At 43.2% G+C, this 19,533-nt stretch overlaps 1 protein-coding gene across 1 annotated transcript; it reads left to right on the top strand.

The window, feature by feature from the left end:
• Window positions 1-6,024: 6,024 nt before the first annotated feature.
• Window positions 6,025-18,416, top strand: PGRMC2 (progesterone receptor membrane component 2). Its single transcript, XM_054632508.2, has 3 exons — window positions 6,025-6,403; window positions 15,998-16,153; window positions 17,190-18,416. Exons 1-3 carry the CDS (start codon window positions 6,073-6,075, stop codon window positions 17,285-17,287), a joined length of 585 nt encoding a protein of 194 aa, XP_054488483.1. The 5' UTR covers window positions 6,025-6,072; the 3' UTR covers window positions 17,288-18,416.
• Window positions 18,417-19,533: the final 1,117 nt, after the last annotated feature.

The raw sequence follows: 19,533 nt of genomic DNA, 5'->3' as shown, positions 1-19,533 counted from the left end.
GTACTCCACCCCCAGAAGAAATATAAGTCCAGTTCTGAATGTCTTGAGGAATTTGGTGACACCAATGCCAACACCACTATTTTCCAGTGTCAAGCACTGAAAGGACAAACTGGAGCCTTGCTCAGAACCAGAAGCATTCCTTGCAGTGAATTAGCAGTTGTTAACATACTTGGGTCAACCTCATCTACCTTCTCCTGACATTATTTTAGGAGCAAGTCCCAGACAATGTCAGACCTGCAGAGAAAAATCAGCTATTGTTCTCAGCCACTGCTGAAACAGAACATGGGTTTGGCAGGCAGGACAACACGTCCTTTTATGCTATCAACAGTTTACACTCATTTGTAGCCTGCTTCATTTTGCACCTCCACTTGAGAAACTGAAACTGAGGACTCTGACAAGGTTTGGATCTTGTAAACTTTTTGTTAGGAGTTGATTTGAGCTGACTCACACTTTTGGGAAGCATCCATGCTTTTGAAAAGAAATCAGGAAGACTAAAATTAGAATGACTACGTGTATTCAGATGAGGCCATTTTAGGGAACAGTTTATGGCTGCCAGATAGGGTAGTTTGGTGCTAGAAAAATGGTTTGGAACCACCATGCCTGTATGTTATAAAGCTTTTATATGCCTGTGGTGCTTATTCTTTAACAAGCTTTAGGTTAGATGGCCATAAATTTCAGCTTTATAGTGTCAGAATTATTGCAAGGTTTCCATAGGGTTGATTGCTTTTATACATAGCATGTCAAATTAAACATAAATCTGGGCATGTGCTTTTCTGTGAGCACAGGATGCTCTTACAGGGGATCTCGCCGGTTAGTTGCTTTAATTGTCTTCAAAAATTCTGAAAATGGCATGATGGCCATTTCTTTATGATGAAGTGAACAAAAATGTCTAAACAAACAACTTAATTAACATTAAAAACATTTAAAAGGAAATGTTTAAGAGCAAGGCTATCAAACCTTCTGTCAGCTGACAATACCCTGGTTTTAACTACCTAGTGGAATTTGGCAGACCAAAGCTAAAGTGAAATCTGTGAAAATAAACTCTATAAATGCACTGTCATAACTTTTATGTGCTACACTATACAAGTTATTGCTCAGGGACCTTGTAATTAGTCTTTACAGAATTTGTATCTGCACATAAACTTTAGATGCTGGAAACTCTTTGTTGCCCTTCTAGCAAGTGCCTTATTCTCTCATTTTTCCTCATGCCATTGTCAGTTCCTTATCCTTTGTTCCTGTAGTACCTGCTGCAAGTTTGCAATTTGGTGTTCCTCTTGTGCATCTCCACAGCAATGTCACTGGGAATGAGATACAGTTCCTTGCTACCCGTAGCAGAGGCTTTGCTCAGCCTCCTAACTGGTCCCTCCATTCTCTGAGTACCTGCAAAACTGGAGAAAGAGGATTTGTTGATCTGAGATTTCAAAGAAAAATGTTGTCAGGCTTCTCCCTGATAAAGGCCCAAGTTTGCAAACTGTAACACAAAGGCTGTGCTGTCTAAGAAATGAAAAGGTGTTGTGTTCCAGTACAGGAATGTCCTCAGCCAGTGAAAAGGCTTTGTAGACTCTGTGGTGACAGGACCATGTGCCAGTGAATGTGAATCCTAGTAACAGAAACTACCCAGAAAAATTAACTTTATTAATCAAACCAAACAAAATTCTGGCCGTGCAAGAAGTTCATAGGTAGTATTTATCAGAAAGTGGGAAGGGTACTGATGAGTTGCTGATGTGAATGATCCTACCTGATACACAAAACCTGACTGTATTCCTCAGCTTCCTCCCCTTTCTTCATCAAAAATAGACAAATACAAAGGGCAAACCCTGAAACAAACATGGACTTTGCCACAGAGGACTTCAGCAATTCACTCCTTGCTAGAACTGCTCGCCAAAGAACAGGAGCTGCATGTGTGCAGTTTTCACACGCACCCCTCCCAAAAAGGAGAAGGAAAAAAAAAAAAAAAAAGACAAGGACAGACTGACTTTTGGTGACTTTGAACCCTGACAGGCTTTGTCCAATGAAGAGGTCTAATTATCATGACAACTCTATCTCAATCCATTTGCCACTATGTGTGAATGATGCAGTTCCAGATTCTGACAGCACACAAAAGCAAAGGCACCTAACAGTATGAATGGTGCCTATTTAAAATATATAGGTCACTACTGTGGCACATTTACACTTGGCTGTGTATTTACCATTCTCCCTCCTCCATAATGAGGAGGACTTTGAGATGGAAGAGAGGCCATAAACTTCTGTGTAAGCTCAAATGGCTTTTGCCCTTTACAGAAGCTGATCTCTCCAGGAAAAACCAACACTGTAACAGATACGGCTGAAAAGAATGGATGTTGGCTTGAGACATGGGTTCCTCCACTTTGATCCTATGAAACATGTCAACACAGCAGCATTTTACAAGGATAACCCCTCGAGAGAGTTAAAATGGAAAAGACTTTTGTAAAGACTAAGAAATAACACTTGATTTGTTACCAGTGAAAAACTGAGCTCCACACCAATAAGTCTGAAGAATATTAACTCTCTCCTAGCCCAAACCTGCACAGTGGGCCAACGAGAATTTTGTTATGTGACTGTTCATACTGTATTTTCAAGTTTTTTAATGAAATTCCTGAACAATTCAGCACTCCTGCATTATAAGACATGATATTAAATGATTTTTCATAGGTCTACATAGTAGAACTTGAAATAAATATGAAATAAATATGTACCAAAGGAATCCAGGCAGGTACTCTCTTGAAATAAGACCTCAAGCATTGCATTGACCTCATCAGTGTTTCCAAGCTGTATCAGCTTAAAACAAAATGGTCGGTGCATCCCACACATTAAGCTGGGTTTAAAAATACCCCAGATCAATGGAGCTGATTGATTGTTCTGTGACTCCAAATTGACTCAGAAACCCCTGCATTCCTTTCACACACAGTCCACCTCCTAATCCATCCTGTGGCCTTGTCCTTGCACAATAAGAGATGTCTCTTCAGCTTCAAAGTCAATGGAAAATAGGCCTCAGCCATGAGAGTGGTTGGCATCAGAGTTCAATTTCTGTCCTTAAAGCTGGGCTCTCCTTGTGCTCTTCCCTGAGTTGTCTTCTTTCCAGAGGCTGCAATAAGCAGTGCTTGAAAAGTAAAAGTGAACAGCATCACTCTGAGTCAAGGCATTCACCTCCTAATGGGTAAGTTATCCAGAAGATGAGGAAGCAGAACAAGGTGAGACTGCAAGTGAATGCAGTGATGAGTTATTCACTTTCTAGGTGTACTCTGAATTTTCTCAGGGAAAAAAAACCCTATAAAATTAAGCAATTACTCAAGAACAACGAAAGCTATAGCATCTGTAATTAGAAATTTCTTTCATACATTTTTTTCAGGGCTTACTAAGCACTTCATGGGAAACTGTCATATGTAAATATTATTACTATTGTGTTTGCTGTTCAGATCAAATCCATGGGAATGAACTAGCTGTGTGTGGATCTCAGAATCTGAAACATTCTGGGGTTTTTTCTCCCCCACAGGTAACCCATAAAGCCCAACTTTCACTCCTTTAATCATACTGCTGCAATAACTCCCCTGACACCTGCCATCACACACATTAGCTGTACCTGAGCTTCCCAATCACAGACCAGGATCTACAACAGCTGCCTGTCAATTAGATCAAAATAAAATATTTATCACCCTAAATAACCACTGAGAAGCACAGGTAAAGAACAGCAGGAGCAGCACAGCAATGCTGAGAGGCTTCTGGAGAGCATTTATCAGTTGTGTAACTCTTACACTGTGCAGGGACAGACTTCTTGTCTCGGCAAACCAGTCAGGCAAGGAAGAAACGCTGGGAAAAGTCACAGTGGAGAAACTTTGCTGGCATTTCCTTGGCAGGTCAAGCTAACAGCACTGTAACAACATTTGAGAGGTTTGGAAATTGTCTAATCCAGATTTATTTAGCGTTTGTCTATTTTCTACTGCTTCAGTTCTTTCAAGTACAACTCTTCTAAACGTGGTCTTTTTAAATTATTTCATGTCCTTAGGGAGGGTTCTTGAAATTCCTCTTGGTTTCCAGCTCTTATCTGGGGATCAAAAAGAGCCACCGTGGCTCACAGAACTAAGCCAAGGTGCCCCAGCCAAGCCCAGGCAGCAATATAATCTCTTAAGAAGGCATCTAGAACAGGAAAAAACGAAGCTTAAAAGGAACTATTGGAGTTGCCACACTGATTTTTTTAAAGTATTCCTGCCAGGATTTACTGCATCACCATATTCATGCAGTGGGAAACCACTGGTTTTCAAAGAAACATGTAGAATGATTTAGCCACTCTGGGTGAATTTAGAGGCAAGATCTTTCTAGGAAGATGGGTGAAAGTACTTCACATCTCTTACCACTTGCTAAAATAAAAAATACAAAGGTAGTTAAGAGAACACTTTAAGATGATGTGGAAAAATCTGTATTAAACTTAAGAGGGAAGGAAATCCAGAGATAAGACTGCGACTGTCTTTTTCTGATCTGCACCATAGCTGTGCCCAGACAATTTACACATGTTATAATTCTGTAATAAAAACTGCTGTTAACCACAATCAAGCTGTGACTTGTTCAGATAAAAGGACTTTCTTAATAGTGTTTACTTAGACATGTAATAAATAGAGCCAGCCAGGTTAAGGAGAATAGTGATAAGTAGTTTAATTGCAGGTCTTTAACTAGCAAGAACTTTATCCTGTTTCCTCACAGAGGCAGTCATTACTGAACCGGCTCAGAGGGCAGAAGATTAAACACCTAATCATTATATAGGGTGTTGAAAACTCGGGGCTTCACGAAGATGCCAAGTATCCTTAATGTTATTTCCCACTGGGTTTAGTCCCCTGCGCTGTCTTCCCAGCTTTGTGAAAACATTTCAGTTACACGATTGTGAATTACTCCAGAGCTGGTATTGGGCAGGGATGCTTCAGCACCCCGCAGTTACGTGGAGTACCAGCGTTCCTCAAGCCCGAGCTACTCCCTGCACCACATTCCAGCCGCAGGGAGAGTGGCCCGAGCCAGGCTTACATTGCCTGAGCCCTGGTGCACATCCATAGAGTGGCTCTGCTGTATTACCCGGTCCGTGCTGCTTGGGAGCACCTTCACCAAGCGAGAGGGGCACAAGGGCTCCATTCTGCTCCCAGGTCTTTGCCTCCTCTGCAGGTGTTCTCCTGAGACAAGCTACACGCACCATCTCTAACCCCTGGAAATAACAAAACCTTTAAGAAGTCTTTCTCCTCACGTAACTGAGCAAACTCACTCCCGAGCAGCACGGGTGGTACGTAACGAGGTATACGAGAGCCATCTATGTGCTGCCAGTGATACATTTCACAGCACGGGAGGCGATCCTACTGCACCAGCCCTATGCCAACAAACACCCCGTTTTCTGACAGCCAGAAAACGACGAGCACATTCACCCTAAGCACCGAGCATCCCCCCTGAGCCGCCTCCGCCCCACAGACCGGCCCTGTGCCACCGGAGCGGGCAGCGCCGCCGCCCCAGAGCCCTGCGCAGGCAGACGTGTCGCTCACTCGGCAGCTGCCAAGCGGGCCCCGCACGACGTGGCCGCACGGCGGTGGCCCAACGCCGCGTCGGCCTTCGACCCTCCCGCCGGTGGCGGGGACAGGCGCCTCCTGCGATCGCGGCGCCCTCAGCACCTGCCGGGGCTCCCGGCGCTTTTCCCGCCCTCAGCCGTGAGGCGGCGGCGCGAGCGACCCCCCCCCACCCCGCGCGCGCCGCTCCCGCCAACGCCACCTGGGCGCGCGGGGGCGAGGTTGGGGTGGGGTGGGGGGGGGGGAAAGAAGAAGCGAAGGGCGGGGGGGGAAAGGTGGGGGGCGCGCGCATGCGCGCTGGGGGTGGCCGCGGCGCCTCTCGCGCGAGCGGCGCGCGCGCGCCGTTGGGCCGGGCGCGGGGCGTGCCCGCGTCCCGATTCGCCGGCGGGGGGCGCGAGCCGGGCGGGGGCGGGGCCGGCTCGGGACGGCGGCCAATGGGAAGCGGGAGGGGCGGCGGGCAGGGGGCGTGGCCGCGGCCGGGCGTGTCCCGGGCGGGCGGGCGCGCGCTGTCCGGGCAGCGATGGCGGACGATGGGCAGGGGCGGCTCAGGACTGAGGAGGGCCCGGCGGGCGGCGCGGCCTTGGCGGGCGGCGAGATGCTGCTGCTCAGCGTGGGGCTGCTGGCCCTGGCGCTGCTGGCGGCCTACCGGCTGTACCTGCGCTGGGGAGCGCGGAACGGGCCGGGGGGCGCGGCCCGGCAGGGCGAGGCCGCCGCGCTGCCGCGCATGAAGCGCCGGGATTTCTCCCTGGAGCAGCTGCGCGAGTTCGACGGCGCTCGCAATCCTCGCATCCTCCTGGCTGTTAACGGCAAAGTCTTCGACGTGACCAAAGGCAGCAAGTTCTACGGGCCCGGTGAGACGGCGGGGGGATGGGGGGAGTCCCGGCCGGGGACCCACCGGCGCTGTTCCACTGGTGATGCTCAGCGGGAATGGGTTCTCCTCAGGCAGCCGTCGTTTGCCCAGATGCCTCGATTTGGATGTGCCGTGGTTAATTCGATTTTTTTTTCTTTTTTTCTTCCCCTTCTGTCTCTTCTAGTAGGTTTCCCAAGTGCAGCTGAGCAGTGCTTTCTTCGTTCTAGCGCTTACGGCTCAGGAGAGGAAGCGAACCAGCTGGTTATTTATTTAGGTGTAAATGCCATATTGAGTGTGGCTTTTAGTCGGGATAAAGATAGGCAAGGAGAGCTCTGGGACTAGTATGGTGCTGCTGTTGGGAAGAGTGCAGAAATCAAGCCAATGTCGTAAACAGACAGCCAGCCAGCCAGCACTCCTCTTCGGAGAGGAAATGTGTATTTCGAAGGTTCACAAAAGCAGGCTTCAGAGAAATGTTCTGGTTTTGTATTCACCTTGTACACTGTGAAACTGCAGCACACTTTCTCGTGATAAGCAGCATTCTTAATGATGAGGTGGGTAAACTTACTGGTGAGCACTGTGTTCACGACTGATGCCAAAGGAAATGAGCCTTATGACTGCTGATAATTTTCTTCTTTAAACAATGGTGGTTTGGAAAACTTGCTCTAATCAAACTATGCAGGAGTTTTCATAATAACCGTGGCAGTCTTCCTTGTGAGAGGGGTGGAGGGGAGAGAGGATATTTCCCACTCCCCCAGGAAATAGTTCAAGTTAAGTAATCATTTATTATTATTTAATAATTGAGGTTCCAAACAGAAAAATACAAAGCTGGCATGTTACAAGCCTTTAGTTCTTGGCGGGGAAGGGACAAGCAGTTCTGTGGTTGAACTGGGCTAGAATTTTGTAACTACTTTATGCTCAAAGTTGGTGATACCAGTTGCAGAAAGTGAACCTGCTGTAATTGAATTGAATAGCCTTTTTGGCTGGGTACTGTAAAAGTTCACGGTGGAATCCGAAGTACCTTGCCGTGCTTTGTGTTGTTTATTAACCAGTAAAGCTAAGAAAATGCAGCTTGGTGAGCTGCAGCTTTCCTGCCACTTAATCAGGCTAGTTGTTTTGTCTCTCTTATTTAGGGGTTTTTAAACTGAGACCTGTGTGCTGACATAAAATGCAGGTAATACACATGCTGCATGAAACTTTAAACACCAGTAAGCTGCCAGAGTGCTCTGTGAAATAATACTGAACCCTGATCTAAACATTGAGTTCCTCTCTTTTGTGTATCAAACTTCAGAGTTAATGTTGGCCTCTCCTCTCCAGATACCATCAGTGGTTCACACTGGCAACCTTTGGAGGCCTCTTATTGTGAGGAAGCTAAAACTTAATGTTCTAGGACATCAGTCTGCTTTTTGATAACTGGTAGCAGCTGGTTTTCCTTAAAAGCAGTGCTTCTAGCTTTTCATCAAGAGGGACAAAGGCTTTTTTTATTTTTTTGTCCCTGTAGTGAACGATTGCCTTTTTCTAACAGGAGTGACATCGTTTTCAGATCTGTAACTTGGGATGTTGCATGTGAAGCTCAAGCAGTGCATCATCAGCTCTGCCAAACATGATGATTTCTGAATTGTGCTGATGTGGTTTCCCTCTTTGGATACATATCAGGGAATTTTTTCTTGCAACTGTTTTGTGGCTGAAAAGAACACTAGCAGATAGTTTGCAGGCCTTAAAAACCTGAGAAGAGTTGAAATGGAAAAGTCTCCTACAGCTGGTTGAGATCTTTTCAGAAAGGCTTCAGCCAGAGTATCCAGATGTCCACAGCAGTTCTCATGGAAATTTTATGTCTCCTAGCTGGAGTGTGGCAAGGGAAGTGCAGAGCACACCAGCAAAGCATGGCCAGATTTTACCAGAAGGAAGAGCTGAGGACTTCGGCTCTGCTGATGTTTCAGGCTGTGACTGTGAGCCTGTAGTAGATTGCTGAGGTATGATGTGCAGAGAGAGTGCCTCAGCTTTGAGGGCAGTGGAGAGCAGAGGCTCAGGGCTCCCTGTCAGTCTTCAGCAAGTCTGCAGGCCTGGGTTCATGTCAAATACTGTGGCTGCCTCAGGTGGCTGCTCATGTCTTCATAGCAAGGTCTGGTTTCCTCCTTCAGTGTAGTTTGGATGCCAAGGTGTTCCTTTTTCTTCTACTTGTAGCAGAAAGTTTAAAATGCACAAAATTGTCACCTAGTCCAGATTTCTTTGTCCAACAATTGAGATTCCATTAAAGTTTCCACCAAACTTCTGATTTTATTGAGTTCTCCTGATTTTAAGTTTCCATCCAGCAAATCCTGTTATACTTTGGTCCATTTTATTGAAGAGCCCTTTACATACACACAGTAAAGTGTGATAATGATAGAGTGTTGAAGCCATCCTTTCAAAAAGCCATGACTGAATGTTCATTTTCTTGAACATTTAATCCAAATGTTTCCCGATTTTTGTTTGTTTGTTTTTGTTTGTTTGTTTTGCTGTCTTCTTTAAGCCTTCTGCAGTTTATCTCATTGGTATCCTGTTAGTCTCTGGTACCTCTTAATGTATTTTAGCTAAGAGTAAAGAAAGGCTACACTGTACATATAACAGTCTGTGCCTCCAAAACCCACTTTGCTTACATTGGATTCTGAATTTAAAACTTTTCTCACCAAGTTCTTTTCCAAAATGCTGCTCTGTCCTGCAAAGACACCATTTGTTTCAAGATTTCACTTACATGTGTTAAATTCCACCTCTGCTTGTGTCCAGATGAGTAAGTGACCTAGAATGCTTTGACTGATTATTAAATCTAATTAATTGCCTTTCCCTTTATCACCCACAAACTCCAAAAGAGATAAAGTAAACAATTAGTGGTACACTCTTAAAAATATCACATAACCACCATCTGTAATCACATCTCATGACTTAGGGTCTAGTCATTAATACCTTCTGTGTGCGCTCTGTTGGTTTTTTATCTTACAATGAGAGACAATTTTTTACTTTTCATTTATAGTAACATTGAACTTTGTGTGCTTGCATCAAGGTTTCTGGTTGTGTATCTGTCAGTAGAAGAGCATTGTAAGAGTTAGTGTACTTTATGTCAGCAAATCTTAATATTTAGCAGTTAAATTTGCATGCCAAGGTAATGCCATAAACAGGTTTTGATTAGCTTAGTAAATACTTCGTGTATTCATGAAAAATACACATCTTTGAGCATGACAAAGCAAGATTATGTGCAACCCTGAGTATGCAACTGTTCACGTCACTTCTATTTCTTAATGTTTCGTGATCTTAAAAAAATCAATTTCCTGACTTTCCTTCGCTGCAGTGTGTTGTCACTGTCAACTCATCTCTCATCCCACTTGTCTTTCACCATGTCATGAAGATCTCTGATTTTCCAAGAAGAACAGATTAGATAGTAGTAGTTCCTTCCACAAAAAATATTCCATCGTATTTCATTTTCCAGGAAGGGAAATCTGCCTTTATTTCATTGTAATAAACAGCCATCATTTTTTCTGATAATTTGTATAAAAATAATCTGATGCTGTTAGACTTTCTTTGGAATTGAGTGCCATAAATTTCCCTGTGTCTCTGTGACCACATGGCAATGGTGCTTTTCCATACATCCTTTCCAAGGGTATGGTTAGAGTGAAATGTTGCAGGAGGGACTCTCCATATGTTGTATTTGGAGAATACTGTTAAGGGTGGCCTTATCTTGAGGGCACAACAGGCTGAGGGGTTCCAGATAAGTACAGAGGATAAGACTGGGGGAAAGAAATGTTTTCTGTAAAGTGTGAGAGGTCTTCTCAGTGGTTCTGATGTTTGTCACCTCTTTGGTCGTCTATGTGGTGGAAGTGTCTCTTGCCCTGGGATTGAGCTTTTCAGAGAAACAGCATTTCTGGACAGAGAAGTGGAGTTCCAGCCAGTAGCAGTAAAACTAAAAGGTGTATGCACACATATTGGTGAGAGATTGTTTCCATACTTCTGGTTAAAGGGAGTAGTGCCTTTGCTACCAGGGTGGAGGTTGTTCTGAGCCTCCAGGCCATGCTCATGGAGAGCAGTAAAGTGGTTTTGTGTAGGAAGATCAGCACTCTATCTCCTCTGTTTCTGCCCTGTGTGTCTGTCAGCTCTCTCTTTTTTAATTTTTTTTCCCTTAAAACTTGAACAACTGTGTGTTTCATAAGAGATGTGGACAAATTCCTAGTTCCTATTCAAACCAATCATGTTCCAGTCACAGAATTGATTAGGCTGGAAAAAAACCTCTGAGATCATTGAGTCACCTGACATTTGAGGGGCCTGATCAAGCAGGTGTGCTCAAAGCAAGAGAATATGAAATGTGATTGTGACATCACATGAATTGTTAGTTAATACGAATTGTCACATGTAGATATTGAGTCCAATACACAGCAGCATCACCCTCATTGAATGAAAAAACCTGGCCAGCTTTGCTTCTTAGGAAATAACCTGGTGGTCAGAGCATTTCTCACTAAACCAAGATGTGGAATCTAGGTCCTTCTTAACAATGCAGCTATCTTCTAAAAAGCTCCTGTCTGCTGGCCTGTGGGCTCTCTTACCAGTGCTTGTGGTCTGCCCCTTCAGTAGAAATTGGGTCATTGATTCTTGCCCTTTTTTTTTCACAGAGTTAAAAAGCAAGTAAGCAAAAGAGAGAGTGAGGCTCTCTGGCCTTGTGTCTGAGGAGTCAGGTTTAGACCCCTGTTCCTGGGCAGTTCCATCTTGGCATGTGGATTTCACATCTGTAGAGTTCCCATTGAGCATGTGGATGGTCTCCTAAGGACTCAGACTTTCCATGCAGGTTGTAACTTAAAATTGACCCACATCTTCCCTTTCATGTAAATCTGGAGCAGTAAAGTTAAAATTATGTCACCTTGAATTCCCAGTGATAAATGTTATTAGAAACCTTCTGCTTTCAAGCTACATCTCCAAGTGGCTTAGTCTAACTTTCAGCTTTTTCATTCTCTCATGAAAGATGCAACACTGAGCAAACATGTGTCAGGATTCAGATACAAAATTTGAAACAGCCAGTGAATGTTTCACTTCAGTTTGGAGTGGACAAAGTAAGCAAAGTGAGAGAATAATGTAGTTGTTAATAATTTTGTAGCTTGTCTCCCTTTGCCCTTACTCACATTAAAGGGAGATTAATCCTTATTCTTGTCTACAGATTAACAAGTGTTGTCCATGAGTATCTAAACTTCAGACAAAGCTGGGGTGTATTTCCAGTAGCTGTATGGACCCACAGATGCACATTTGGTGATTGCTTCGAAGTGCTTTTTGACTAGATGAAGAAACCAAAGCTGCTGGTTTAAAACTGAACTTTGTTGTTAACCTGTGTGACTTCTTTGGAGAGATCACATGGGCCTTGTGAAAAGGAACACAATTCTTAGCTCACCTCTGCCTTCATTAGCTATAAAGTCCACATGTGGCTATCTGTGGTGTATTCCCTGTGCTGCCCCTTGGAGCCATCCAAAGTTCAGTGTACAACGTTGCTGCTGTTGGAGCAATAGTCTGGGATGTTCCACAAAGCTGCTCCCAAACTGAAATGCTCAGGGAGCCTTTTGGCAGCCAGGAATGTGCTCTGAAGTTGGATCCAGCATAGGTTTTGCAGGGGGAACTATTGGCCAAACTGGCTGAAAATTGAAATAGGTGCTGATCCAAGATCCATATACCCTGTTTTGGAGGAAGTGACTAGAAGCAGTACTTCCAAATAAAAACTTTGTGGTTCAAAATTTTTAATATGTTGCTTTAAATTGAATAGATTTTTTCCTTGTCTGCAAAGAGAAGTTAAATTTTCATTAGAGAAGCAAACCAGTGCTAGGATATGCAGAAATCTTGAATGTATTTTTATGGTCTGGAGAGACTTTGACTTCACCAGTTCTCAAGGCTTATTGTGAATAGAGACAAATGTCAGGCTGAACAGGATGTCAAATTCATCAAGGCTGCTAAATTCTTGACTGGATTCTGGAAGGAAGTGAAGCTGTGCAGGTGGTGGGTAGCAAGGTTTTGCATGTGTTGTAGCCTAGAGAAGGGTGTACTTTATACAAGGTGGAGTTGTAAGGGAGATGAGGACTTTATACAGGGGAAATGCAGAGTATGAACGTGGAGGTATAGATGTGCAGATAGGCAGGCAAATCTGTGGGCTTGATAACTGGTCTCAGGGCTAAAATAAACAAAGGCTCTGGAGCAGAGGTCTTGAAATGTGAAAGCCATGATGGGAATAAAAGCATTCTTCAAGGAGCAGCTTTCCTTTATGGAAGACTTGTTCTTCCATATACCCAAGTAACCTGTAGCAGACATGTTTTAATTGGTTTTGACACTTCCTGACTCTTGTTGTTGTACTATCCCAAATAGGAGTGGGAGGAGAATTTTTAAAAGACATATTTGATTGTGAAATGGCTAATTTGGGGATACAGCAAAAAAAAAAAACCCACTGAAATGTTGTGATATGGTCTCAGAAACTTGCTTTGGTTTCCATACCTGTGCTCCAAGCCACTGTTCCTGCCCTCTCTCCAGCCTGTCTGTCATGTCATGCTGCAATCAATTATTTACAGCAGGAGCCAGGCTAAATAGGTGGGCAGACAAAAGGAAAGGAAAGAAGGACTGTGGGTAGGGCCTGCAGAGTAAATTGCATCAGGCCATGAAAGAACTCCGTGGGAGTGTGTCTAGGATTGCACTGATGTCTCCACCTCAATCATGTTCCTGAAAGATATTTTCTCCCTGGGATTTCATGTGCTGGCACCTTCCTTCCCGGACACTTCCCCAAGTGCAGTGAAATCTGATGTGCAAAATAGCTTTTTCAGACTGTTGCATCAGTTTTTTATATAAAAGTGAGTAATAAATAGACTAGGGCTAGGAGCAGAACCCCAGACCTGTATGTTTTGTATTAATATATTAATATTTGTAGTTAAACTCTGTGGAGAAGCACCTGAATGGAAACTTTAAATCTTGAAGTAGATCTTGCTCATACTGGGATTGCTGAACTTCTGCGTTAGGAACCAAGGTGGAGCCAAGCTTGCACCATTTACTAATAATCACCATTCAATATTTACCTTTTAGTGTAGGATTAAAGAATAGAACACATTTCTGAGTTCCATTTGCAGAGCTGGAATTTAAAATGCCGTCTGCTGAGTCCAAAGGTTGGTTTTTACAAGTTAGCATTCCACTGAGTGCTTGGACGTGCCTTGATGAGTCCTCTGTGACTTCTGAATACTTCTGTAAAAATCATTCTGGAATCTTAAAAGTTCAAATTCAGTTTTAGGAAAGAAAAAAACATTGCTGTGGCATCTGAGATTACAAGATGCTTGCAGAAATTTTGCATCCATTAATTTTAATGCAAGCTGATGTATTCTAAAAGTTTTCATGCTTTCAATTAAGTGTGTTATTGAGATTTAAGAATGTTCAGTGCTTGATACAGATAAATATAATATCATTCTCTTTTTAATATAAATAATTGGAATCAAGCTGGTGCACCAAGAGGTGGCATCTCAGCAGGTTCTGTGAAACTCCATAAACCACTAAATGCAGGGTAGAATGGAGGGGCAGCAGGGTGCTACTCTCTGGTTAGCCAGAGTTTGGAAAACACCTTGTGCAAATAGTAGGATTTATGGACATATTGCTTGAAACACTTCAGAGAAATAAAAAATGTGGACAGAATACTGTTAGTGGGGTCACAATGTAACAATTTCTAATTGCTTTTAAGGATTTACTAATTGTGGTGTTTGTAAGAGCTGTTTATAGCTCCCATGTTCTTCATTCAGAACATCAAAAATCAGATCACTTGAATGAGCAATCATTGAGTTTTGCTTGAAGCAGAACTTTTTGTTTGAAGAAACTCTCTGTTGTGTTGCAGACTATGGTCATGCTGCCTCTTAGCCTGTCCTGTGGAAAAGTCACCAAGCATGCAGAGTGCATTGGTATAGGGTTGTTTTCAGTCTCTAAATCCTGCTTTTCAAATACCTAATTCAGGATGCAAATAGGAAAGGCAGCCCTCTTGGCTTTGTTTCCCTGAAGTACTGTACCTGTAGTCCCTGATCCCTGATGCAGTTCTCATGGATGCTGTTTCTGGAGCTAAATACCTGAAAGGATGAGCACAGAGATGCTGTTCATCACTATGGTCAGACTGGTACAGTGCAAACTTCCAGCTGATAGTTCATTCTCTAATACCTGCTTCTTGTGAAATGGTGCTTTGAAATCAGTTGGTTTCTTTCCAGAGAGAGGAGGGAATTGTCTTTGGCACACGGGACAACCTTCTGTTCTCAGGTTTGATTGTAAGCAGCTTACAGTGCCAAGCACTCTGGGGTGGAGAGACAGCACCAGTTCTGGTGAGGACATCATTTCTCCTGATGCAGGTGGTGCTCAGGTTCCCTGCTTCAGGAGCTGTCCCTGCTGCATTCAGCCCTGGAGTCAGTGCTCAGCAGGAGCAGATAGGTGTGGTGGCTGCAGGGAGCAGCCTGGGCAGAACCAGCCTTTCAGAATGATTCCACATGGCTCATCCTGCTGCAGAAGAGGTCTGAGGTTCTCCAGCAGGCAGTAGAGGGGTGAAGGACAGTGTGTTGGCACTTGCTTGTGTTCATTCTTGCCCCTTTTCTTCAGGCTGATGGCCACTGTTGAGAAGTAAGCCAGAGAAGGGTTCTGCCCTTTTACCACCACGTAGGGAGCACTCTGTAGCAAGCCTGCTGCTGCAGTTAATGTAGAAAATTTTAAAGTGTATTGTTTTGGGGTTTTTGTATTGGTTTGGGTTTTTTAATTGATCTGAATTGTAGGTATTTGGTTTTAGGTCAAGAAGATCTAAGATAACAATATGCTTAAAGTTCTTTCAGTTAATTAAAATTTGGGAAAGCAAGTTACCGATCCTACCCTGCAAATTGTTGGTTTACAAACCATCCATTTCTCTCAGTAATAATATTTATTTCACATTCATTGCTCAAAATTTTATTGGGATATTTGTGTTGCTTTGCATTGGTCAGAAAGCACAGAGGAAGAGGCAGTTGCTTTATATTCCTAATGTGACAATTTGTGCTGGCTTCAAGAGCATTACAGGCTAAGGGTATAGGGGATCTGCTGCCCAAAATAAGTGAGTACTTCCTCAGAAGTGAGAATTGTCACAAAAGATGTAGAAAGTTCTTGTGATTCTGTAAGTGGAGTGAAATCATTAATTAGCCCTCTTAAGTTCTATTTATTTATAATAATGGATTTCTAATTAAGATGTCTATGCAGTTTGCTTCTGTTCATATCTGACTTGTAAATATTCAATGTGTTGCTTAATAGAAGTGTATTTCTTTTGAATTCCAGCCTCTGGTCCCTTTGGAATTTGCATCAACTGGCTTGCATCAACTGACAGGGATTTTTCCAGATATCCCTTCAAAGCTATTTTCCTGGTTCTGCTTCTCTCAGCAGACTTTATCTCCTAGTGATATTAAAGATTGAATTGCAGTGCTGTTGAATGTTAAACAGCCATGGCATTGAAACTGCTGTTGTTCCCATCACTGCAGAAATTTAATGTATGGCTTTGGCAGACTATGTAAAGAACTGAGCTTTGGTCACCATCAGCAAAGACATGAAGGTATCAATTTTGTCTTTTTGTTTTCAGAGGGTCCATATGGAATATTTGCTGGCAGAGATGCCTCCAGGGGACTAGCAACTTTCTGTCTAGATAAAGATGCACTCAGAGATGAATATGATGACCTATCGGACTTAAATGCTGTACAGATGGAAAGTGTAAGAGAGTGGGAAATGCAATTTAAAGGTAAATTCTGAAATTATCAGCTTAAGGAAATGCTTTTAATCAAAATGATTGATTTGGGCTTGGGGAAGCTTTTAAAGAGGTGTTGACAGTAGTATTATCACAGAATATGCTGAGTTGGAAGGGACCCCCAAGGATCATCGATTTCAGCTCTTAGCTCTGCACAGGACCATCCCCAAAAATCCCACCCTGTGCCCGAGAGCATTGCCCAAACACTGCTTGAACCCTGTCAGGCTGGGGCTGTCACCCTGGAGAGCCTGTGCCAGTGCCCAGCCACCCTCTGGGTGAAGAGCCTTCCTCTAATACCCAACCTAACCCTCCCCTGACACAGCCTGGGGGTCACCACAGCAAAGTGTCTGTCCCTCCTTGTCCCCTCATAAGGGAGGTGTGGACTGCAGCAAGGTCCCCTCTCATGTGTGTGCAGTGTCACTTAACTGTTAAGACCAGACCAGGGATTTCAGACCTTTCTTCCACAGAGGCTTTCACTATATGTCACTATAGCTTTTATAAACTTTGATTTTTATACAATAAAACTGTTCTGTTAGCTCTTTGGCACAGAATTTCACTCCCAAATCTCATCTGCTTAGCTGGTGGGACTCCTGCTCGAGGTTGTTGGCTTTGGATGCCATGGAATTATCATTAGGACTAAGAGTTGTTTTAACATAAAGGGTTGAATGAGTTTGTCTTGAAATAATTTCTGACAAATAAGGAATTATGCCTCTGGAGGGAGGGGGAATCATTTTTCACACTAATTGAAATCAAAACAGGCTGAAGGATTGAATAGCATTGGTTTGTAGCCCTTGGGTGATAAATCTTGCCTGATCAGCTGGAGGAGAATGGAAACAAAGTACTCACAGTTAGAGAAAATAATGGTAGAAAGATTGCTTTAGGAGGCTGAGCTTGCTGCTAAATTACCATCAGTTTCAGTGATTGAGATTTAGAACTGTAGTGTGTAGGAGAAAATTGATTTTGAAGTAGTAGGGGCTAGCAAGCAAATGCAGCTGTATTTAATTGTAATGGAATCATAAATCTCTTTCAGAAAAATATGACTACGTAGGTAGACTCCTAAAACCAGGGGAAGAACCATCAGAATACACAGATGAGGAAGATACCAAGGATCACACTAAACAGGAATGAACTTTGTAAACAACCAAAGTCAGGGGCCTTCGGAACTGCAACCTCTTATTCCCCATCACAGAATGTCCTGCATCTTTGGGTACAGTTCATCTGCTGCGAAAAAACATTCAACAGGTTTTGTACAAGGAAAATAATATACTCACAAATGAAGATTTGAATACTAGACATTCTTTGTGCTGCCAAATTTTTTGTTGCAGTTTATTTGTAATGTCTGGTTAGGCTTCGTTAGTGAAGAGGGGCCAGGGATTTAAAGGCAAAAATGCTATTCCTTTTTATCAGTAAGCTGAAGCCTTCAACTAGTGTACCTTACAAGCTCTCTAAAAGACATGAGACTTCAAGCTCAGAGGAAGGTTTGAATCTTGTTTCGTGTGTGTCTTCTCCTTCAGCATTAAAAGAAAGTTGTACTCATCCACATCAGCAGCAGTAGGTGAGACTACTGAAGCCGGTGTTAAAAATGTGAATTTCCAGTTTTGTTTTGTATGTGGGCGTCAGAAGCCCGGCAGAATCCTTCAGTTCTCTAAGAGAAGTCCACGTAGATTAGGATGGGGATAAAATTCATCCTTTTCTCAAAAGGATTGGGTAAAAAAAGTTTCTTCTACAACAACTATTATCTGAAACCTGCCTCTCCCCCTTTTTCCCATCCTCTAAATCAAATCAAATATTAATTGTGCCTTATTTCGCTTCCATAGACTTGAATTGTTTTAAGGGACAGCCCCCAAATTGCGGTTTCATAGTCACTACAAGCAGCAGTGAGACTGAATTGGAATGTTCTGTTGACTGGAAAACCTTGATGTCATTCTGTGTATAGAATGTAAAAGAGGAGCACTCAGTGTTACTGCCATATGTTAATACTACATATACTTAAATTAGCATTGTGATGGCCAAATGCATACTCCCATGCTTCTTTTTAAGGAATTACAAACACACAAAAAAAAAAGTCTCCCTTCCTCCTCTTCCAGAAGCTGCCTAACTTTTGGGAGCATAGCCTTCACACCCCCGTAGAGTGAAGGGGCGTTGCGCGCGTGTGTCTGTGTGTGTGTCTGTCTGTCTGAATGCAAGACTTGGGAGGGATTGGTTCTGCAGATATTGTAAATACGAGTACCATTTTAATAAAGCATGTACAATACCACATGTGCTGTCAGACTCTGTGTAGAAGCTGCTAAGGAGAGCTGGAATGTGATGCAATAAAAAGGGGGAGAAGTCTTGGATAGATGAAGCAACCACTGCTCTTTGTCCTGGTGGAGTTATTTTCCCTTTCAAGTCCCAGCTGTTGAGGAATCTCAAAGACTTACCCAGGTAAGCTGTATTTAAGAGACTAAACCTGTGCCAGTGAATTTACGGTGGTGGGCGAAAAAGTGATAAAAATAAAGCATTGTAGTAACTGAGTGCAACATAGAGTGTAAAGAATATGTCCCATGGCATTAACAGGACAAGAACAGCAGCCTCGTGGCTTATGTTTGTACCTCTGGTTGCAGATTTCACCTGTGCTAAGTCTACAGTAACAGTTTATATATATACATTCTGTAAACTGTGAAATTCCAGGGATGGCTACTTTTTTATTCCTATTTGACTGAAAGAGATTCATATTGATGTAAATGAAACAAATAAACAACAACTCCTCTGTGGAATCGTGTGTAACTCACATGTCCTAGAAGGCAGGGTGAACTCTGTTTCTTTCATCTCCAGCCTTGAAATAGAATTGTTTTGGCATGGAAGAAGTAACAGAAATGGAGCTGTTTCTCCATAGAAGTGTTTGCAGGCTGGACACTCCTGAGAGGTGTGAATTCAGTAAGCACTGGCTTCTGTTTGAGTCACGTCCTTATAAGCTGAGCAGTGTCCAGGCTTGGATTGAGTGTCTGCTAATCATCTAACTCTGCTGAAATGCTGGGCATGCTGCTGTAAGTAACCCCAGAAATATGTGGTTTAGATGGAGCAGTGGGAACCAACAGGATAAATAAAAGCTTCCTTGCATAGGACAGGGGCTGGGAGTAATTAAACACCAGTTCTATATCTGGATGCTTTGCTAGGGAATTTTTTTCTTTTAGGTAAGTCTCACTATAAAAGGTTTTACAGTACATTTACAGTATGCCTTTCACTTTTAGCTATTGCACAGCTGTTGCAGCTCATCATGGCACCCAGCTTGTCTAGCTGTGGAACAAGAAAAGGCAGCTTGCCCAACCATCCCTTAGGACAATCAGATAAGTGTTTGTCCCCAGGCTTCCACATGAAAATACATGTATGTGTTA

Source organism: Agelaius phoeniceus, chromosome 4, assembly GCF_051311805.1.
Source record: "Agelaius phoeniceus isolate bAgePho1 chromosome 4, bAgePho1.hap1, whole genome shotgun sequence".
Classification (NCBI taxonomy): domain Eukaryota; kingdom Metazoa; phylum Chordata; class Aves; order Passeriformes; family Icteridae; genus Agelaius; species Agelaius phoeniceus.
Note: the sequence above shows the minus strand (reverse complement) of the source record. Positions and strands in the feature narration are given on the sequence as shown.